The sequence below is a fragment of the Hemibagrus wyckioides genome, linkage group LG19 (assembly GCF_019097595.1).
Source record: "Hemibagrus wyckioides isolate EC202008001 linkage group LG19, SWU_Hwy_1.0, whole genome shotgun sequence".
In the NCBI taxonomy this organism is placed as follows: domain Eukaryota; kingdom Metazoa; phylum Chordata; class Actinopteri; order Siluriformes; family Bagridae; genus Hemibagrus; species Hemibagrus wyckioides.
In genome coordinates, this window is record NC_080728.1 from 23,958,510 (window position 1) to 23,982,703 (window position 24,194).

A 24,194-nucleotide genomic window follows, 5' to 3' on the forward strand; every position below is an offset into this window, starting at 1 on the left:
TTATTATCCTGAAAAACAGAGTAAATGTGTGTTTAATTAAACAAAATATCATTGGAAAATTAAGTAGAAATTCTCAAGTGAAAATTCTTCAAGGTAGTCAAAATTTCCTAATATTGCTAAATTTTTAATAAATTATTAATAAATACCGTTATGCACTTGAGTAGAGCTACATTTGGCCCCATTTTGCTGTCTAATTATTTTTAGTGTTCTTTTTTTGGATGGGCCTAAATCTCTGTGTGTGGCTGCTGTCAGTGTGTTTGAGTTGCTATTCCAGTTGCAGAGGGAGGTGTTCAGGCCCAGCAGGCTCAGTTTTTCGATCAGATGCTGAGGAATGATTGTGTTAAATGCTGAAATGAAATCTATGCACAACATTTGTACGTATGCTTTTTGTCCAGATGTGTAAGGGCCAGGTGGAAGGTGGTGGTAATAGCATCATCTGTGTAATGGTTGGGGCAATACAAAAACTGCAGGGTAGCAGTAGGGCCTTGATATGGTCCCACCATCTCTCAGGGCACAAGAGAGATTCTTCTCTCTTTTGGCACCAAGGAATGACCTTTCCCTAGAGGTCTGAACAGGCGAGTCACTGACTGTCTTCAAATGACAACTGAAGACCTCATCCTGAAATAATGAAACTAGTGCTTAATTATTTCTTCCCCTTTGTTTATATATTTATTTAAAATTAAACTATATTTCCTCTGAACACATTTTTTAGATTGATGCTTTCCTTTGTCTGTGTCTGTGAGCCAGAATAAATGTATTCATTCATTTAAAGCACTTTTGTATATTGCTCTGTATGTAACGGGGTATTTAATCCGTTAGGTAGGGGAAAATGAATCGCTGCTGTCCGGGATGCTTGGACAACGAAAGGATCTTGGTCCCCGCTCCCCAAGCTGTTTAGTTCCTATACGCACTAATGTGTGTATGTGGTTTCTTACCTTATTGTGTTAGAACACTACTGATTGACAAGGGTAGGCTTCAGGTGTGAAAATGTCACACGGTGGCTCCCTGAAGTGACACTGCATATGGGAAACACTATACTATAATACAGTCTAATATGCTCCTCCCTCCCCAGATCGGATAAGGTAAGAGAGACGCCCTACTCCCTGACAGCTCTCAGCAAAAAGGTACAATGAAAATAAGGGTAAAAGAAATCAAATAATATTTATTCCACTCTATTCAGATTAAGCCAATTAAGTAAAGGTAATAATAACAATACTGATAAAAGAATTTCTACAGTGTGGTAATGCTCTTCAAATCAATACAATCACATCAGCAGAGGAAAGAAAATGGGTTTCACTTGCAAAGTAATCTTGTTTCCTTATGAAACTAAAAGAAAATAAAACAGTTGCACTTTTCACATTCTTAACCCTCTTGAGACAAATTATCACGGCTTCAAATGATCAACTCCGAACATCAGTTATTTAAAAAAAAACAAAGCATACACGGTGAAATCTCAGTTCAGAACGAGAAAGGATTCTGAAACATCCTCAAAAGGTCTACTCACAGTTCAAAGACTATCAGTTCAGGCATCAAGGGAAAAAAAAGAAAAACTGAGGAAAAGTCCAGTCAGCCAGACGATGGCTTGGAGTGCTCTTGCCCAAACATAGAGTGCGCTGAAATCAACTGAAGATGGCGTGGTTGCACCCAAGTTGGTGGTCCACTCGATTGCGAATTAATCTAACTAAATCCGATCCCCTCAACTTTGTGAAAAGGTCAGAGTATTTCCAAAAAAACAAGTTTAGACTGGAGATGAACCAGATCAAGATGTCACTTGGATGGCAGGGTAGCAAAACCATCTATGAAGTGGAATCGTTTAGAAGTTACGTCTTTGCACCAACGGCATCTTATTGCGGACTCGGTCTCGCGCCCCCCGACACGTGCAGAGAAACTCAAATACACTAAAAAAACTTCTGTTAAAGCGTTAGTTCTTGGTGTGCTTCCAATAAAACACAGAGCGCGCAGGGTACTGCGAAGAAATATGCAACAAGTCTCTTCGGGTAACGATAATCAAACGAGGTTTTGACTTTAAACGAGCTCCCAGCTTTGGTGGCCTTTACGATATGTCAGTGCGCCATACTAACAGCTAATGATTGCCTGTTGAAATAATTTACACATCCGTTACATGTATAAAGGCATCTGACAAATGCCAAAAATGTAAATGTATGATATGCACATTCCCTGAGTGCTCTGTCAGGAATGTTGTCTGGTCCAGCGACGGCTAACTCTGTGTAGAAATTTCCTCACATCAGCTGTGGTTAGACAAAGCACCTGGTCATTAGGAGGAGGGGTGGTCTTCCTCACTGCCACGTACTGTGTCAGAAGAACAGAAGTCATTCAGTGCAACTGTCAGGTGGTGTTGTCCTGTAGTTAGCTGTCCTGTGGAATCTCTGGGCATGTGCGTGCTTTGCCTCTCTAATGGGTCTGACCCTTTCTTTTGGCTGACTTTTCTCTAGTTCTGAAGGCAAAGTCTAATTCAAATAAAAAACTTTACACAGTATGACATGTAGTGAAATGCTTTTAATGACAGTCTTTGTTACATAAAAATAGAGACAGAAAAAATAAAAACAGGAATGGAATTAGTGAGAGAAGAAAAAAATGATCAAATAAAGTAGAAAATAAAGTGACAATTGCAATAAAGTGATAATGAGCTTAATTGGGGAAATAAATAGTCAAAATTTGCATACAGCATATGAAAAAGAGTTGTATGTTAATATGGATTAAATGAATCTGATTGTTATTATGTTAATATGATTAAATGATATACTATTATTATATATTGTTATAAAGTGAAGAATGTGCATGTAGTGCAATTTCCAAATTTGCATGTTGAGAAAAAGTCCAATCTCTAGGTATTCTGAGCTGAGTTGAGTGCCCACATGGCCTGTGGGAAGAAGCTCCTCCTCTTTCTATCTGTGTTTACCTTTAAGGACAGAAAGCTGACCACAACAAAAAAAAGAGTCCATGTTTGGAATGTTTCAGTTCCTTCCCATCTTCCTGACTTTGGTCCAGCACAACCTGCTGTATACAGTTGTAAGTGGCCACACTGTCATAAGTGTACAGTGAGTACAACAGGGGGTAAGAACACAACCCTGGGGGGCTCCAGTGCTGAGGGCAAGTAAGACAGGTTTGCCCACCTGTACTGCTTATCTGTATGTCAGGAATTTTGAGACTCCTTGACAAAGGGACAGACTTGGACCTCCAACTTGGTGTTGAGTATGGAGGGAGTTATGGTATTAAACACTGTAGTTAAACAACATTTTGACATAATTCCATTTTCTTCTGTCCAGGTGGCTTAGGGCTGTGTTAAGGAGGTATGCAATAGCATCCTCGAGAAAGCAGATGGGATGGTACATAAACTGAAATGGGTCCAGTGTGTTATTCAGTGAAGAATTGATCAAGTCTCTTACTAGTCTCTTGAACAACTTCATCACAACGGAGATCAGGGCTACCAGGCGATAGTCATTGAGGCGGGCAGGCTGTGGTTTCTTTGTGACAAGAACAATGACTGCTTAAAGCACATGGGGATTATAGATGGTTCCAGGAAGAGGTTGAATATCTCCATGAAGACAGGCACTAGCTTGTCAGAGCAGGCCTTCTGGACCCGACCCGTGATGCCATCTGGTCCTGCTGACTTCCAGGTATTCACTCTCCAGAATGTCTTCCTCACGTCATGCTCCGATCAGATGAGTGTGTTTTCTGATCCGGCACCCTAGTGCTGTAAGCTGTAGTCTTGAGGCGAGCGCAAAAGTGTCAAAAGTGTCGCTCATCTGCAAGAAAACGTCCACATTCACTGTTCTGAAGGATGGTGTTTTGTAATCCTTGATCGTTCTTCGTCCCTGCCACAGGTTTCTAGAGACACTGTGTACTGATACTGATTCAAGTTTCTCTTTCACCATTCGGCACACTCTGTAGGATGCAGCCTTGTTTTAAACGATGTTCCGATGGCAAGCCCTGCTTTAAAGCTAGTGGAGCGGGATCTCAGGGTATCACATAGTTTCATCGAGCCATATCTTTTATGTATTTTCTTACTTAAACAATTTATTAAATAAAAGTGCTTTTATAATATAATGAGATAATGTGATATGAGTGAGTGGCTCTTGTAGTGATGAATCTGGGGTCAGTGTCATTAAAGAAGTCAGTAGTAAAAATAAATAAATATCTCTATACTGATCAAAAGGTTGTGAGTTCAAATCCCAGCACCAGCCCGAGCTCAACCTCCAGTGTATACTAAAAGCTTCAGATTAATGAATAAATGCAAATGTGCACACACACACACACACACACACACACAGAGAGAAAGAGAGAGCTGCTCTCTCTCTCTCTCTCTCTCTCTCTCTCTCTCTCTGATGTACAGATTCTTAGACATTCACACAGGTATAAAGTATTTAGCTGGAAACTCATTTACTTCCATGGTTCATGTGGACTCACCCTTCCTAACATTCCATGAATGAAATTCCTGTCAGAAACACACACTAAGAACTAAGAAGGCAGCACAGATTTGCACTTCCTGAAACTTCAGGAATCAGGCAGACATAAAACTATTCAGGAGTTGTGTTTGTATTTTTCATAACCTATATAATTACTAATATTTGTAACTTTGCAATATTAACAGTTTGATCTTAATAATAATAATAATAATAATAATAATAATAATAATAATAATAATAATAATAATAATAATAATAATAATAATACAGCAGCATCCTAACAGCACCCTCAGCAGGTCAGATTAAAAAAAAACATTTCATGAAATAGAAATCTCAGTTTGGAAATACTTTACTGCCATCTAGTGGATGCAAAATTTAAATGTTCTCAATAAAAATTATTATTGAATACTAACTTAAAATGATTAATGTTCATAATACTAAAATCCCGAGTAAATGTGTGTACCTAAAAAAAATTTATAATTATAAGGTAAATGTTTCAAATTCTTTAATATAGTCACAATTTTTTCGAACATTACTTAAAATGATTAATAAATAAATTTATGCTCATGAGAAGAGCTTTGTACACTTGGTGCCTTCTTGTTTGGTATTTTGTTTTAATTTAATTTTTCTTTTCTTTCTTATTATTAGGTGTTTTTGTTTTGATTGTCTAACATATTCACCTTGGTTTATCTATCATAACACAGCTTTTAAATGATTCTCCTGTACATATCTTTTGTTTCTGATTATATTGTTCTTGTTGTTGATTATTATTTATTCGTTTGTTTTGTTCACTTTTGTATTATTGTGGGCAGAGTATTGATGCTTCATAGCTGTACACCTCCATGTTGAGGCTATGGATTTTGATGAGGGGCTGGTCAAAGAAGATCTGTTCGTTCTTTTGTCTGCGCAAGTTCATAATACTGATGTGTACAGAGGTATTAGCGAGCTGCAGAATGTTCACCCCGATGGACTGTTTATAATCGCCGGAGATTTCAATCATGCAAATCTCAGAACAGTGTTCCCTAAATTCCATCAGTATGTGGACTTTGCTACGAGAGGGACGAACACGCTGGATGTTGTTTACACAAATATTCCCAGCGCGTATCGTGTGGAGCCCCGCCCCCACTTCAGCTACTCAGACCACATCTCTGTTATGTATACAGACCACTCGTCAGACCGCTCTAAACCGGTTCTGAAACAGGTTAAAACCTGGCCAGCAGGAGCCATCTCTGCTCTTCAGGACTGTTTTGAGTGCACTGACTGGGACATGTTTAGGGAGGCTGCAACCAACGGCGACTCTATTGACTTGGAGGAATACACAGCATCAGTGACCGCAAGTGCATCGAAGACGTGACCGTCTCCAAGACCATCACCACACGCTCCAACCAGATGGTGTGGATGACTGCAAAAGTGTGTGCTCTCCTGAAGTCAAGAGACTCCGACTTCGGATCAGGGGACAGGGCGGCCTTAAAAACAGCGAGGGCCAAACTGTCCCGATCGATCAGAGAGGCGAAGCGTTCACACGCCCAGAGAATCCACGGCCACTTCCAGAACAGCAGAGACTCCCGGCGCATGTGGCAGGGCATCCAGGTGATCACCAACTACAGAACAACTCCACCTGCCTGTGACAGTGATGCCTCCCTTCCAGATGCTCTGAACAACTTCTACGTTCAGTTTGAGGCACAGAACAACAGCGAGGAAGACCATCCCTCCTCCTAATGACCAGGTGCTCTGACTCACCACGGCTGATGTGAAGAGAACTCTATGCAGAGTTAACCCACAGAAGTCTGCTGGACAAGACAACATTCCTGGCAGAGTTCTCAGGGAGTGTGCAGAGCAGCTAGCACATGCCTCAAGACAACGACCATCTTCCCTGTGCCTAAGAAGTCTACTGTTTCCTGCCTCAATGATTATCATCCCATCGAACTTGCACCAATCGTGATGAAATGCTTCAAGAGGAGAATGGATCCTCTGCTTGTTAATGATTCAACATTTTATGATTACATGCTTACACAATTGGAAATATTATGTAATGAAAGTGTGCAAAACCCCTCATTAGAAACATACAAAAAAATTCTACAATTAAGATATGAGTATAATAAAATTGTATCAGATAAATTAAGTAAATCATTCCTTTTCATTAAACAGAAATATTTTGAATTCGGGGATAAGCCACATAAATTACTTGCAAGGCAGTTACGTAAATTAGAAAATGATAAGACAATTCATAAGATCAAGACAAAACTTGGAACCCAGTGCATTTGTCTAAAGATATAAATAACTGCTTCAAGGAATTCTATTCAAATATATACTCCTCTGACCCTTGCATTGATTTTCAAGCTATGGATAAGTTTGGAGTAGCTATGGATAAACCTTACTCAGGATAGAGTGATGGCCTCAATACAGATATTTCTTTAGAAGAGTTAAAAAGTACAGTTAATTCCTTAAAAAGGACCTGGGAAAACTCCAGGTCCAGATGGCTTGCCCTCTGAGCTATATAAAAAATGTAATGATTTACTTTCCCCCTTCCTTCTCAAAACATTTTAGCAAGCATTAGTATCTGGACTGCCATCATTGTTTAATGAAGCAGTCATAACTGTTATTCCAAAAAAAGGTAAAAATACAGAGGAGGTGGAAGGATACTGACCGATCTCTCTTCTTAATGTAGATCAGAAGATACTATCAAAGATTCTCGCAAATAGACTTGGTAGAGTAATTAGTGGTCACACTGATCAAAATGGTTTCATTCCTGGTAGAATGTTTCACAAAATATGAGGCGCGTTTTTAAAATAATGTATCACTCCAAAGCTATTCAAGAAAATCTGGTAATAATCTCTCTCGATGCTAAAAAAAAAGCATTTGATAGAGTTCATTGGCACTATCATTTCACAGTAATAGAAAAAATTGACATGGGTGACAACTTTATATACTGGGTTAAGATTTTGTATAAAAGCCCTACAGCTCAGGTATTAACTAATAATGCTTTGTCTGGCCCCTTTATTCTTCAAAGAGAGACAAGGCAAAGTTGCCCTCTTTCTCCTTTTTTATTTGTGATGACCGTACAGCCCCTTGCTCAGTGCATTCGTTCTGATTCTTCTATTCATGGCTTCAACACTTTAAATACAGTCAATAAAATATCTTTATATGCAGATGATATCCTGCTACATATTACTAAACTCCATGTGAGTTTGCCAGTTATTGTGAATACTATTAATGCCTTTGGTAAGTTTCCAGGGTTTAAAGTTAATTTAAATAAAAGTGAGCTAATGCCCATTGGACTAAAAGACTGGTCGTTGATCCAGTCAAATACATTTAAAGTTTTAAAGGAAAAATTTATTTATCTGACCTGTCCAGGGTGTATCCCTGCCTTTCGCCCTATGTGCGATGGGATAGGCTCGAGCAGACCCCCGTGACCCTAATTAGGAACAAACGGGTATAGACAATGAATGAATGAATTTATATCTCGGAATTGTAGTTACCAATAAATACTCTTTGTTCTTAACGGCCAACTTTACACGTGAGTGTGATTGGCTGTCTCTCTCTCTCTCTGTCTGTCTCTCTGTAGGGGGCTGAGTGAGGAGATACACTTCTCTCAGTCTCTCTGGGTGAGTGGAGGTGAACACATCGTGTACAGTGAGGAGGGAGATGGAAATCTGTCTGACTTTTATTCTTCTCTCATCCACACTCACACTCACAGCAGCTGGTAAGTTCACACTGATTATTCACACCAAAACATCACACACTTCTCACTTTAACAGTAGGGACGAGTTTTAATCAGGAAATGTCAGAAATTTTCCTGGACTGATTGTAACTTTATAAACAGTGAAAGTGTTTGATTTTTATAGAATTTAAAAAGCTGTACATGAGCGTACACACATCATCCTCAGGGTTTGTTCTGAGGCGTCACTTATACAATCAGCTCCAGATTAATGTTTAGAGTTTAGACATGATTTATTGTGAGGAAAAAACAACTTAACTAACATAAGACAGTGTGTGTGTGAGAGAGAAAGAGAGAGAGAGAGAGAGAGAGAGAGAAAGAGTAAATATAAAAATAAAATCTCTCTCTCAGACAGTGTGAGGTTGGTGAATGGTGGAAGTTGCTGTGCTGGGAGAGTGGAGGTTCTTCATGATGGTCAGTGAGGAACAGTGTGTGATGATTACTTGGATATTAAAGAAGCTGCAGTGGTGTGTAGAGAGCTGAACTGTGGTGAGGCTGTAAATGTGAGGTATGTTGCTCACTTTGGACGAGGATCAGGACCAATCTGGGTGAATTATGTGGACTGTAGTGGATCAGAGTCGACACTGAAGGACTGTGGGTCAGCAGGGTGGGGGGGAAACTGACTGTAATCATGATAATGATGCTGGAGTCACCTGCTCAGGTAAACTTAAAATTTAATAATTTAATAATGTTGTAAAAATGTCCTGATCAACACAGTCTAAGTTCAAGTTCTAAAATAAATAAGTTAATATATAATATATTGAATATATATAAAATACATTTTGAGCGTAACAGACTGCGCCGCCATCATCCGATGTAATGTCAATTTTCATGAACAGTGTCTCTGCGGTCTGGTAAAATCAGCTTTAGAGTAACATAATAATAATAATAATAATAATAATAATAATAATAATAATAATAATAATGACTTAAAATGAATGAAATGAAAAATTTGTAAAAATGACTCTATAAAGACATGTTAAAATACGTTATATCCAGTTACATGACATTGATCTAGTGTCTTGTGGTTTCATTAAAATGTGAACATGACTACTTTCATTTAGTGTGGGCAGACAGGAATTGCACTGTGAGTGGCAAGAAGCAGGAAGGGGGAGTCACGGTGAACAATAAATGGTGCAATCCTAGACACATTACATTGAAGGAAAGTGTGTGCAGCCCTGACATCAAACTGTTCGCAGTCATTCTCCAGCCATATTATTTGCCCAGAGATTTTTCCCCTGCCATTATCATCACTGTTTACATTCCTCCTACTGACGATGTGGTGTGGGCTGCTGACGTCATCAACTCAGTGACAGCGAGATTTCAGACCCTGCACCCTAGTGCCTTCACAGCTATCTCTGGGAATTTCAACCATGTCGCTCTGGAATCAACCCTGCCCACTTTTAAACAGTTTGTGGACTGCAAAACAAGAAGAGTGGCCTGAATGGCAAGCGTCATGTCTGGAGGAATCCAGGCACCTGTCAGAACTCAGAGCCCCCTCCGAGTGGACATATCACCAGGTGGAATTTTTAGATTGTGTCTATTTCTCTTAGCTTTCCATAATCTTGCCCAATGAACTCAATAAACTATAAAACTTAGCCAAATTAAAGGAGATCTCAGTCAGCAGATGAGAAGAAGCAGGTTTCTTTATTCAGCCATGCAGTCAACAACATGCATTTCTGAAGAGAGCAGCTGGTCCGAAAACCCAAAAAATTCCCCTCTACTTATACCCCAGGCGCCCCAGGGCGCCTCCTTTTCTCTAATTTAAATATTTCCAGCAATTTCCCATTATATTCAGTGTATGGCTATTTTAATCCCTCCTTCTTTAATTTACATATGTTTTAACATTTCCCATTATTTTCTTATTTGTCCCGATACCACCCCTAAATTAATACCATCCTCCCCTTGATGACGTCAATTTTCCTCCTCTCCAGTTCCCCTTATTTTTAGGCTAAGTCAACAATTTTTAAGAAAAAATAGCGTTTACTTATAAGCGCCGCTTCCTTATTGGCTTCATTTAACCGCCACCTCCCAAGTTGCTTCCTCGGATCATCCTGACCTCGCACGCTGCCTTCCACAACAATGCGTAAGTATCCTGATCTCTTCCTCTATGTCATTCTGACTTTTCTCTACCTGCTTGATCTAAGTTTGATTTTTATTTTTTAAAATAAGCCTTGCCATTATGCTGCCTCGTATCCTTCCCTCTTTTCATCACTGTTGGTTACTGGTATTCCAATGCTATTGTCTCCCCTAGCCGCCTACCACTGTCATGTCACAGTAACCTGGCCTACTCCCCACACTGTTTTCCTCTTGCCTTAGTGTATGTTCTCTCTTGCTGATTACATAGTCACGCCATATGCACTTCACTCATCTCATCCCAATTCCCATTCTTCCTTCTAGCTCAGTCAGCCCGCCATGCTACCTTCCGGAGAGGTCCCAGGAGTGCTCTGCAATGTTATCGCCAGTATCAGCTGTCTTGCCTGGCCATTGAGCTTACTGATTTCCTGGAACACCTATCTGAATCCTAGTCAAGATCAAGTGAAATATGAATGTGGCAATGTACAGAGACATCCTTGATGAAAACCTTCTCCAGAACGCTCTGGACCTCACACTTGGGTGACGGTTCATCTTTCAACAGGGCAACGACCCTAAGCACACAGCCAAGATAACAAAGGAGTGGCTTTGGGACAACTCTTTGAATGTCCTTGAGTGGCCCAGCCAGAGCCCAGACTTGAGCCCGAACAAACATCTCTGGAGAGATCTGAAATTGGCTGTGCACTGACGCTCCCCATCCAACCTGCTGGAGATTAAGAGGTCCTGCAAAAAAGAATGGGAGAAACTGCTCAAAAATAGGTGTGCCAAGCTTACAGCATCATAATCAAAAAGACTTGAGGCTGTAATTGGTGCCAAAGGTGCTTCAACAAAGTATTGAGCAAAGGCTGTGAATACTTATGTACATATGATTTTAATATTTTAAATAAATTTGCAAAAATTTCAAACAAACTTCTTTCACATTGTCTTTATGGGGTATTGTTTGTAGAATTTTGAGTAAAATAATGAATTTCATCCATTTTGGAATCTTCTCAGCCCCATACTGGAGTAGAGGATGATATCATCCTCCTGCTTAACAGAGCTTACACCCACTTTGAGGAGGCAGGTAAAACTGTGAGAGTCATGTTTTTTTTTTTTTATGTCTCCATTGCTTTCAACACTATGTGCCCTGCACTGCTCACTGTAAAAACCAAGGAAACAAAGTGACTACACACCAGTGGCTCTGACCTCACATGTCATAAAGAGGTCATCAACTACCTCACAGGCTGACCACAGTATATGAGGCTGAAGAACACCATCTCAGACATCATAGTGAGCAGCACAGGGGACCCGCAGGGGACAGTCCTGTCTCCCTTCCTGTTCACACTCTACACACTAGACTTCAGACACTGATCACAGTCCTGCCATCTGCAGAAGTTCTCTGATGACTCTGCCATTGTAGGCTGTATTAGGAAAGGCCAGGAGGCTGAGTACAGGAGTGTGGTGGACAGCTTTGTGGAGTGGTGTGGACAAAATCATTTGCAACTTAATGTCTCAAAGACAAAAGAGCTAGTGGTGGATTATAGGAAGCAGAGGACTCACCCTAGCTCAATCAGCCTCATGGGCACTGAGGTGGACATTGTGGACAACTATAAGTATCTTGGTGTCTACATGGACAACAAGCTGGAATGGACCAAAAACACTGATGTACTGTTTAAGAAAGGTCAGAGTTACCTGTACTTCCTCAGGATACTCAGGTCCTTTAATGTCTGCAGAACCATGCTGCATATGTTCTACCATTCAGCGCTAGCCAGCTTTGTCATCTACACTGTAGTGTGCTAGGGTAGCAGGGTGAAGAGGGCTGATGCCAACAGCCTCAAAATTCTTATTAGGAAAGCAGGATCTGTCATGGGAATGGAGCTGGAGTGTCTGGTTGAGGTGTTTGAGAGGAGAATGTTGAGGAAACTTCTTATTATCCTTAACAAAGTGTCACACCCCCTGCATGCGACACTGGAGTCCTACCAGAGCACAATAAGCTGTAGACTGAGACCACCGAGACAACCACAGAGGTCTTTCCTACTAGTGGCCCTCAAATTCTGTAACTCCTCCCCTTTTAGAAGGGAGCAGAGCTGACCCAATGAACACTGACAGTATCAAAATTTCAAAATAATTACAATGTACATAATATAATACATAGTATATACATAGTATAATACCATGTGCAATATTGTACCATTATAACATTTGTGCAATACCATACTATGTGTAATATCAGATTATGTGCAATATGTTCTTAGTTCCCTAGCACCTTTTTTGTACTTTTTGTATGTATAGAATATTTTCATTCACCACTTTTGAATACATTTGTATATAGATTATTTCATTTATATTTCATTTGTATTAATTTCTCTTGTAATCTGAAGCAGTCTCTGGCAAAATAATCTTTTACAGTAAAGTCTGAGATGGGAGAAAAGGCTGAGTATTATGATGATGCCATTGAAACCAGTGACTTTATAAGTAGGTTATTCATGATAATAAGCTAGGTGCCACAAAAACCCAAACATCAATTCAACACATTCAAAGTTCTTTATACTAACCTAACGTATGCAAGTACAGATAATAAGTTCACAGAGTCAATTCCACTAATTGTTATTTACAGACCCCCAGGGCCATACTCTGAATTCCTCAGTGAATTTGGAGATTTTACTTCAAACCTTGTTGTTTCTTTAGACAAAGCATTAATAGTAGGAGACGTCAACATTCATTATGATAAGCCAGAAGACCCTCTGAGAACAGCAGTTGTGTCCATCTTAGATTCATTAGGTGTTAATCACAATGTAATAGGACCCACTCATAATGGAGGTCACACTCTGGATCTCATTTTTACATTCAGATTAAATATAGAAAACATAGTCACTCTTCCACAGTCGGAAGCTATCTCAGATCATTATCTTGTTTCATTTAAAATGCATCTTAGACACGAGATGCTTGATTTGCCACGTTACCGTATGCAGCGTACATTTACGTCTGCTGCTGCAGAGAGATTTACCAATAGTCTCCCAGAATTATCACGCATGATTGGTTCACCTTCTGACCTTACAGAACTTGACCAGGCGACTGATTACCTGGATTCAATGTTTTGCAACACCCTAGACACTCTAGCTCCACTTAAATCTCTCAAATCTCTTAAATCTTAAACCTCCACACACGAGCTTTAAAACAATCAGCTAGAAACTAGAACGTAAATTGGCAGTATTTCAGTTAGCATGGCAGGAAAGCCATCTGAGATACAAAAATTCTCTTAGTGCTGCTAGATCAGCGTATCTCTCTGCCCTAATTGAAGATAACAAAACAATCCTAAATTTTTATTTAGTACTGTAGCAAAACTAACTAGGAGTAAAACCACTGTAGAAAAGTGCACACCATCTATATGTAGCAGCAATGACTCCATGAATTTTTTCAATGAAAAAATTGACAACATCAGGCAAAAAATTCAGACTATTAATTTAAAACCAAATGATTTGTTAGATAATTCTTTAGATCATATAGCTATTTCTGCTTCACTCCACTTCAAGAGCCTGATCTAATTTCACTAATTTCATCCTCAAAACTTTCAACCTGCATCCTAGATCCTTTACCCACGTCTTTCCTTAAACAGATATTACCAGTAGCTACCGAACCTCTTCTAAAAGTAATTAATTCTTCTCTAAGCACTGGCAATGTGCCTAAATCTTTTAAGCTAGCAGTTATCAAACCCTTGATTAAAAAACGGACCTCGACCCCGGTCAGCTGTCTAACTATAGACCGATATCAAACCTGCCCTTTATCTCCAAGATCCTAGAAAAGGCTGTAGCACAGCAGTTATGTTCAGACCTGCATAGAAATAACATTTATGAAATGTATCAGTCAGGATTTAGGCCTCATCATAGCACAGAGACAGCACTGGTTAAAGTGGTCAATGACCTGTTACTGGCTTCTGATCAGGGTTGTGTCTCCTTACTGGTGCTACTGGATCTTAGTGCAGCTTTTGACACCATTGACCACACTGTTCTACTTGATAGACTAGAACATGTTGTTGGTGTTAAAGGAACAGCCCTCTCCTGGCTCAGGTCTTATTTGACTGACCGTTATCAGTTTGTAGATCTAGATGGTGACTTCTCCATGCATACCAAGGTTATGTTCGGTGTTCCACAAGGTTCTGTCTTAGGCCCACTGCTTTTCTCCCTATATATGTTACCCCTTAGTGCAATTATTCATAAACATGGTATTACCTTCCACTGTTATGCCAATGACACACAGCTATATGCTTTAGCTAAATCAGATGAGAGACACCAGCTTATTAAGATAGAAGAATGTGTAAAGGACATTAGACATTGGATGGCCACTAACTTCCTCCTCTGACAAGACAGAGGTGCTAGTACTAGGACCACATGCAGCTAGAAGTGAGCTTTCTGATTACAGAGTAATGGTGGATGGTCTTTCTGTTTCATCTTGTCCAGCAGTAAAAGATCTTGGTGTGATTATTGACTCTGGTCTTTGGTTTGAAGCTCATGTAGATAATATCACTCGGGTAGCCTTCTTTTATCTCAGAAATATTGCCAAGATAAGAAATATGATGTCACTTCATGATGCAGAGAAACTAGTTCATGCTTTTGTTAGCTCTAGGTTGGATTATTGTAATGCCTTACTGTCTGGATGTTCCAGTAGGAGCAGAAACAAGCTCCAGTTAGTCCAGAATGCAGCAGCTAGAGTCCTAACTAGAACCAGAAGATATGAACACATCACTCCTATTTTAGCCACACTACATTGGCTCCCAGTCAAATTTCTCATTGATTATAAAATTCTGTTACTAACCTATAAAGCACTAAATGGTCTCGCGCCGCAGTACCTGAGTTATATTTTAGTCTTATAAAATACGCCACGCCTACTGCGATCAAAGGGTGCTTGTTACTTGGTAGTACCTCAAGTAGCAAAGGCTACAGCAGGGGGCAGAGCTTTTTCTTTCAAAGCCCCACAGTTATGGAACAGCCTTCCAATTAGTGTTGGGGATTCAGACACAATCTCAGTGTTTAAGTCTAGGCTGAAGACACATTTGTTTAGTCGAGCTTTTAATGTATAGTTTTCTTAGGTAAAGGAGCAGATCTGGAAGGTTCATGGGCATAGAGTGTTTGGTGTACTGGGATGTGTTGGATGCTGTCACCTTACCACCCTCACAAGTCGCTCAGGTTTGCTGACTGTGAAGTGGTTTGATGCCTTATGTCCCGGGAAGCCTTCATGTCTGTCACCTTCTGGCTCTCCCTTTTAGTTATGCTGTCATAGCTAGTCTTGCCGGAGTCCCTGCCTGCACTTACACTACACTACACATAATCTACATTGTCTTTAAACATCACATGATCAGAATCATACTTAATGTCTTTCTCTTTCTCTCTCTGTCTTTCTCTGTCGAGTTATACACCCCACTCCTGAGCTCCCACTGTTTGCCAGTTTCCATTGTGACCACTGCCCTACCCCTGGTCAGAGTCTCATCGCTTGGTGGTGCCCACTGATGCTGTGGATGGATCTGTGTGGAGCAGGAGACAGTCATGGACAGAGACACTTGGGGACACCATCACAGATCCACCATTTCATCTGTCAGTTTGTGACAGCAAGGAATTCCTCATGGGCCATTGATTGCTGTTGTAGAAAGGACAGTTACAGTGACATTATTTACTGTCCAGTGTCACCCAAATGAGGATGGGTTCCCTTCTGAGCCTGGTTCCTCTCAAGGTTTCTTCCTCATATCGTCCCAGGGAGTTTTTCCTTGACACCATCACTACAGGCTTCTCATTAGGGATAAAATAAATTAACTTTAATGATTAAATTTAATAATTTATTTTTATTTCTAGTTATTTAGTTATTTTTTATTTTCATTTTTTCCCTCTCCTTTCTCCATTTATCTTCTTTTGTAAAGCTGCTTTGAGACAATGTTCATTGTAATAGGTGCTATACAAAATAAATTGAATTGAAGTAGCCGCAGTTGTTAACTGATGACATAAACTGACTTCACATTAAACCATGAGGTCAGAATGTGATGGAGCTGTTTGTACAGAGTCTCTGCTTTTATTTCATTTAGGTGATCCAGGAAGAGTCGACCCACCAGAGGACTACGATGATGCCGTCACTGCTGGACCGATCCCTGATCACGTGGATGGTGTGGTTCTGTTTTGGGATTTGTTTTAGAAAGCAGTATAAATTAAACACACACACTGTGAATAAGTTTGTTTATTGGTTTGTGTGTAGTGACGTTTTTTACATGTGTACGATGTCATTTTGCATTGTGTCATCAAATACACAGTGTAGAAACTGCCACTTCACTAAACTTTAAATATCTTTAAATATCTGTGTTTTGGTGTAGAGGATGAAGCTGAGAATTATGATGACGCCATTACAGCTGATCAGAAGTCAGTTATACTGACAGGTATGATAATAATGGGACAGTATTGCATCCACAAGCATCCAAATGATCATTAATGACATTAATGTGGATTTAATAGCTTTTATCTCTACGTTCTGACAGAGGACGTGTCCGAGAACTATGATGATGCAGTTACCACTGAAACAAACCCAAACATCATCACAGGTCAGTTTTTTAATGTATAAATGTTTACCTTAATTACATCTTTGTACACACTGTTGAATTCTGCATTCTGATTGGTCAATAAGTGTTAATTAATTTTCTGGTACAGCTCTGACAGTACTGCAGATGTAAATAACAGGTTTATATTAATGATCCAATACATAATGGTTCCTATAGTAATATCACATTCACAGGATCTTAAATTGTGGATTAATTCATTTTTAAAAATCTGTTTTTGACATGGTGAAGTTTTCTGTAAGAAAGTTATTTTCATTGTCTTCAGATAAAAAAACAAAGCTCTTGTAGTTCATTCATCTGCAGGGGGAGCACAGACACACACAAACAACAGGGTTGGGTCAAAAACAGTGGAAGCAAATTTATTACTTTTAGGACTTTTAAAGGAGAGAAGTGCACAGGGTAATTAGGGAGATGAAGAAGAGTTAATGGAGGCAGTGGAAGGGCCAGAAAAAGAGACAGAGAGAGAGAAGAAAAAGAAAAAAAAGGATAGCGAAGAAGACTTCGTAACTTGTGAAGTAGAATTGGAGGTGGTGTTCAGGAGGTTAGCTGGCAGAGGGTTGGCAGTCCTGGCGTTGTGGTGAGGAGCATGGACAATGAGTGTTTCTCAGTGATTCAGCCAGGGGAGGTAATCTGGGTGTGTGCAGTGTTGTCCTTGCTTACAGGCTACCTGAACACGGGCTATTAGTTCTGGCTGCATGAGCCACCTCTGTGCGCTCTCTGTCTCATCTGGCTGGCTACCCTTCACTCAGAGGGTGAGTGAAGCCAGCAGAGCCTCTGATTGGCCCGCTGGTGCTGCTCCAAATCCACCCTTTTCCCATGCTAAACAGCACTGTCCACGGTTCTAAGGTAGTGCTGATTGATGCTGGTCCTGGTGCTGAAGTAGCCATAACTGGTGCTGTCCGTGGTGCTGAAGTAGCCATAACTGGTGCTGTCTGTGGTGCTGAAGTAGCGTTTTCTCTTCAGAACTCTCAAGGGAGTTGTGTGAGGAGCTCCAGCCTTAGGAGGAGGGATGGTCTTCCTTGCTGTTACGTTGTTCTGTGCCTCAAACCGAGCGTAGAAGTCATTCAGCACGTCTGGAAGGGAGGGGTCACTGTCACAGGCAGGTGATGTTGTCCTGTAGTTGGTGATCGCCTGAATGCCCTGCCACATGCGCCAGGAGTCACCGCTGTCCTGGAAGTGGCCGTGGATTCTCTGGGCATGTGTGCACTTCGCCTCTCTGATGGCTCGGGACAGTTTGGCCCTTGCTGTTTTTAAGGCCGCCTTGTCCCCTGCTCTGAAGGTGGAGTCTCTCGACTTCAGGAGAGCATGCACTTTTGCAGTCATCCACAGCTTCTGGTTGGAGCATGTGGTGATGGTCTTGGAGACAGTCATGTCATTGATGCACATGCCGATGTAGCTGGTCACTGATGCTGTGTACTCCTCCAAGTCGAAAACATAATTTATTGTGAGTAAAAATCAACTTAACTAACATTTGACTGTGTGTCTGTCTGTGTGTGTGTGTGTGTGTGTGTGTGTGAGAACGAGAGAGAGAGAGAGAGAGAGAGAGAGAGAGAGAGAGAGAGTCTTTTCATAAACATTAGTTTAAATAAAATCTCTCTCTCTCTCAGACAGTGTGAGGTTGGTGAATGGTGGAAGTCGCTGTGCTGGGAGAGTGGAGGTTCTTCAGGATGGTCAGTGGGGAACAGTGTGTGGTATTAACTGGGATGAGGTCGATGCTGCAGTGGTGTGTAGAGAGCTGCGCTGTGGGGAGGCTGTAAACGCACCAAAATATGGTCACTTTGGACCAGGATCAGGACCAATCTGGATGGTTGGTGTGAACTGTAGAGGATCAGAGTCGACACTGAAGGACTGTGGGTCATGGGGGAGAGGGGAGAGTTACTGTAATCATGGTCATGATGCTGGAGTCACCTGCTCAGGTAAACTTCTGTATTTAGAACAAACATTGGAATTAGTTATGTTATTTGTTAATTATTATGACTGAATTAATGGATTTAAATTATACAAATAAATAAACTTTATTAAAGTTTTGATTTTATTTAAACATTTTGGAACAATATTTTATAACATTTAAATGATTTCTTGATATTCTATCTTGTTGAAAATTTACACAATATTTACACAATTAAATAAAACACAGGTCAGAATGTGAGACTCACTGCTGGTCCTCACCAGTGCTCTGGGAGAGTGGAGGTGTTTCATGGAGGTTGCTGGTCCACAGTGTGTGATGCTGACTTTGACCAGCAGGATGCAGAGGTTGTGTGTCGAGAGCTGGACTGTGGGATTCCTGTGGAGGTTCTGGGATCAGCTGCTTTTGGACGAGGGGAGGGTCAGGTGTGGACAGAGGAGCTTCAGTGTAGAGGAACTGAATCTGACATTACCTTCTGTCCAACATCATCTTCACTCAAACACTCACACTGTTCCCATGACAACGATGTGGGATTAATATGTTCTGGTTAAGTATCATGATGTAACTTCTGTTTAAATAGAGACCACATAGCTGTCCATCAAACTTTAAGGTTCCTGTGTTAATGTTCCTCTTTCACTGAGCTCTCGGCTGTTTGTTCAGGTCACACAGAGGCGCGGCTGGTGAACGGACCGGACTCCTGTTCTGGTCGAGTGGAGCTCCAGTACCTCTTGCCTTGTACTTCATCCTACGATTCATTCAGAACTCTCTCTCTCTCTGTATCTCTGCCCCCCCCCCCCCTCTGTGTCTCTCTCTCTCTCTCTCTCCCACTCACTGTACCTTTCATAAGAATTCTTTACTTCCTGAAGGAGGACCCTCTCTAATGAGGGAAGACATAAAATGTAAAAGGTGTTCCGTCAGTAGTTCTTTGGGTACGTAGGGATTTTTACTTCCTGTAAGGGTTCTCCTTGGTTAAACACTCTCTTGTAGGGTTCTACACAGAACCTCTAAGGTGAATTCTCACAGCAACAAGCCAATAAATCTAATAATTCTACATCTATTCTCAGATCACAAGACCCTTCAGCGGATAGTGAGGACCCCACACACCCCTCACACACACTCTTACACACCACACACACCCCTCACACACACTCTTACACACCCTACACACCCCTCACACACACTCTTACACACCCCACACACCCCTCACACACACTCTTACACACCCCACACACCCCTCACACACACTCTTTCACACCACACACACCCCTCACACACACTCTTACACACCCCACACACCCCTCACACACACTCTTACACACCCCACACACCCCTCACACACACTCTTACACACCCCACACACCCCTCACACACACTCTTACACACCCCACACACCCCTCACACACACACTTACACACCCCACACACCCCTCACACACACTCGAACACCCCACACACCCCTCACACACACTCTTACACACCCCACACACCCCTCACACACACTCTTACACACCCCACACACCCCTCACACACACTCTTACACACCCCACACACCCCTCACACACACTCTTACACACCCTACACACCCCTCACACACACTCTTACACACCCCACACACCCCTCACACACACTCTTACACACCCCACACACCCCTCACACACACTCTTACACACCCTACACACCCCTCACACACACTCTTACACACCCCACACACCCCTCACACACACTCACCCCCCCCACACACCCCTCACACACACTCTTACACACCCCACACACCCCTCACACACAATCTTACACACCCCTCACACACACTCGAACACCCCCCCCACACACCCCCCACACACACTCTTACACACCCCTCACACACACTCTTACACACCCCACACACCCCTCACACACAATCTTACACACCCCTCACACACACTCGAACACCCCACCCACACCCCTCACACACACTCTTACACACCCCACACACCCCTCACACACACTCTTACACACCCCACACACCCCTCACACACCCCACACACCCCTCACACACACTCTTACACACCCCACACACCCCTCACACACACTCTTACACACCCCACACACCCCTCACACACACTCTTACACACCCCACACACACACTCTTACACACCCCACACACCCCTCACACACACTCTTACACACCCCACACACCCCTCACACACACTCTTACACACCCCACACACCCCTCACACACACTCTTACAGACCCCACACACCCCTCACACACACTCTTCACCCTCTTGTCATCTGGAAAGAGGTACCGAAGCATTCGGACCCACACAACCAGACTGTGTAACAGTTTCTTTCCTCAAGCCATCACACAAAGAGTGTCACAGAGTGTTAATGTCTACACTGCTGTCTAAATGTTATTTCTCTTTATATATATTATGATTTATTTTTTATCAATCTAAAAGACTTTCATATCTTTCAGCTTTTACACCTTCAAAACTCTGAATGTTCTCTAAAGGCCAGTTATCTAAAACTAATCTCTTTGTTTACTTTTCTTTTTTATTTATTTGTTTCTTTATTTTATTTATTTATTTATTTATTTATTTATTTATTTTTTACCTTTTATTTATTTAACCTTTTTGTAACAGTTTTAAAATGTATAATCTATATTTACTGTATAAATTTTATTTATTAGTGTTTACTTTACCCTCAGTGTGTTTGTGTGTTTAATGATGAAGAGGTCAGTAGCGTAGAGTAATCGTCCAAACACCGTTAGTCACTGTGTAATGAATGACATTTCAGCATACACACACACACACACACACACACACACACGCACACACACACACACACACGTTTCCTCCATCTGCTCTGATGTATCATTCAGTAAACTATAAACAGTGTGTGGACTCGGCAGTACGACGCTCACAGTGAAACAGAGACACTGAGTGAAGGAACAATACAGTATTGTGTATATAGGATACACAGCAGTATCCTAACAGCGCCCTCAGCAGGTCAGTTGAGAGAAAACATTTCACAGAAACAGAAATCTCAGATTGGAAATGCTTTACTGCCATCTTGTGGCAGAAATTTTAATGTTCTTAATAAAAAATTATAATTTAATGGTTATTTAAAATGATTAATGTTTATTATCCTGAAACTCAGAGTCAGTGTCAGTGTACCTAAAATACATTTCTAATTGGAAATTAAATGGTAAAAATTCTTGAATATAGTCAATATTCAGCTCCTGCTGCTGCCCCAGATGGCTGCCTGTCAGAGTTGTTCTGAACTGTTCTGTCTTTTACTTTTTATTTCTTTTCTGTACTTTCTTTCTTTTCTTTTTCTACAGTGTTTTCTGTAAACAGTGCATCATGGTGCAGCAGTGCAGATTTTTTAGCCTATTATTCTTTGTTATCATTGCTTTTGATGCACTTTTATCATGACAGATTCCTGTCCTACCGAGGATGGGTCAGGGCTCCACTGTTTACACCAGGGTTCAGCTGATGAGCCTTCCTGACCCCCTATTATTTCCCCATAGAGTTTTCCTGTATCATTATCATCCTGAGAAACCCCTGAAACAAATCATCATCACAGCTCAGTTTTTTATATTTTATAAATGTTTACTTTAAACGTTAATACAATAAAATTCAAGCCTCATGGCTTAATTACCTCTTTGTACACACTGTTGAGTTTTGCATTCTCATTGGTCAATTTTCTATAACAGCAGCTTTGACAGTACTGTAGATGTAAATAACAGGTTTATATGAATGATCCAGGACATTATGGTTATTATAATAACAACACATTCACAAGATCCTGAATTGTGAAATAATTTATTTTTAAAAATCTGTGTTTTTGACATTGTGAAGTTTTCTGTTAGAAAGTTATTTTCATTGTTTTCAGATTAAAAAAAACATTTCTTGTAGTGCATTTGTCTGCAGGGGAACACAGACACACAAACAAAAAACAGGGTGAACAAATGTATTACTTTTAGGAATTTTCACAGGGCAAAAGAAGAAAGAAGAAAAAGGAAAAAAAAAAAAAGAACGGACGACAAATGTTTTTCAGTGGTTCATCCAGGCGAGGTCCTCTGGGTGTGTGCAGGTGAGGTCCTCTGGGTGTGTGCAGGTGAGGTCCTCTGGGTGTGTGCAGGTGAGGTCCTCTGGGTGTGTGCAGGTGAGGTCCTCTGGGTGTGTGCAGGTGAGGTCCTCTGGGTGTGTGCAGTGTTGTCCTGTCCAATAATCATGATGTCTAATCAGCATCTTGATATCCCACACCTGTGAGGTGGATGAATTATCTCAGCAAAGGAGAAGTGCTCACTAACACAGATTTAGACAGATTTGTGAACAATATTTGAGAGAAATAGGTCTTTTGTGTACATAGAAAAAGTCTTAGATCTTTGAGTTCGGCTCATGAAAAATGGGGGAAAAACAAGTGTTGCGTTTATAATTTTGTTCAGTGTAGATAATCAATAAATATTACTAAATATTAAATCTTAATTAATAATACTATTAAAGAACAAAATTAAAAATAAGTAAATAAATAATTAATAGAAATAAGAAATAAATATAACATGAATGATGCGTGCAATTATTTGAAAACAGTAGAAGGTGATATGCAAATATGTTACATGTAGTAACAGTAAAGAATGTGTAAACAGAGTGGAATGTGATGTACCATATGTACAGGTGTGTTACATGTAGTAACAGTAAAGAATGTGTAAACAGAGTGGAATGTGATGTACCATATGTACAGGTGTGTTACATGTAGTAACAGTAAAGAATGTGTAAACAGAGTGGAATGTGATGTACCATATGTACAGGTGTGTTACATGTAGTAACAGTAAAGTGCAGAATGACAGACTGGAAGGTTGTGAGTTTGAGTCCCAGGATCATCAAGCTGCCACTGCTGGGCCCTTGAGCAAGGCCCTTAACCCTTAAATGTTCATTTGTATAAAATGAAATAGAAATGTAAGTCCTTTTGTATTAGGGTGTCTGCTAAATACCATGAATGTAAATGTAAGGTGTGTTACATGTAGTAAAGTGCAGTGTTCAGAATGTCAGTGTAGAAACTGAGTCTTTATAGACTCCTAATGGATCTGTGTGGCAGTCATCAGACTGTGGAAGTACTTTCCTGATGGCACAGGCTGAACAGACCGTTAACGGGGTGGATGGAGTCTTTAATGATTTCAACAGATCTGGTATTACATGGTTTATGCCAGATATATGGAACTGTCTTAAATATATAAACAGCTTTCTTTCAATATTCTCAGGGTTTTATAAAATATGGATTTCCTCCATGGCTCCTCATAATATATATAGAAGGAATAGGAAGATGTTTTACATTGTGAAAGCTACAAGCTGTGAACATGTGGCATGTGCTTTTAGATCACACCTGAATGATAGTAATGTAATTAGTAATAGTAATGTAAGTCTTGGTTAATTTTCTTAATCAAGCACCATGGCTCTGATAATATTTACAACTGCACCATTAGTTTAGATTAGTTT

The 24,194-nt window shown here is 40.7% G+C and overlaps 1 protein-coding gene across 1 annotated transcript in view; it reads left to right on the forward strand.

The window, feature by feature from the left end:
* Positions 1-2,961: 2,961 nt before the first annotated feature.
* Positions 2,962-24,194, forward strand: part of LOC131369932 (scavenger receptor cysteine-rich type 1 protein M130-like) — a 34,773-nt gene continuing 13,540 nt past the window's right edge. Inside the window, exons 1-9 of the mRNA XM_058416806.1 lie at positions 2,962-3,030; positions 3,411-3,638; positions 10,546-10,683; positions 10,784-10,918; positions 11,233-11,302; positions 11,639-11,899; positions 16,289-16,366; positions 16,571-16,633; positions 18,948-19,262. Coding sequence (XP_058272789.1) covers positions 2,962-3,030; positions 3,411-3,638; positions 10,546-10,683; positions 10,784-10,918; positions 11,233-11,302; positions 11,639-11,899; positions 16,289-16,366; positions 16,571-16,633; positions 18,948-19,262 — 1,357 coding nt within the window. The remainder of the gene's footprint in view (positions 3,031-3,410; positions 3,639-10,545; positions 10,684-10,783; positions 10,919-11,232; positions 11,303-11,638; positions 11,900-16,288; positions 16,367-16,570; positions 16,634-18,947; positions 19,263-24,194) is intronic.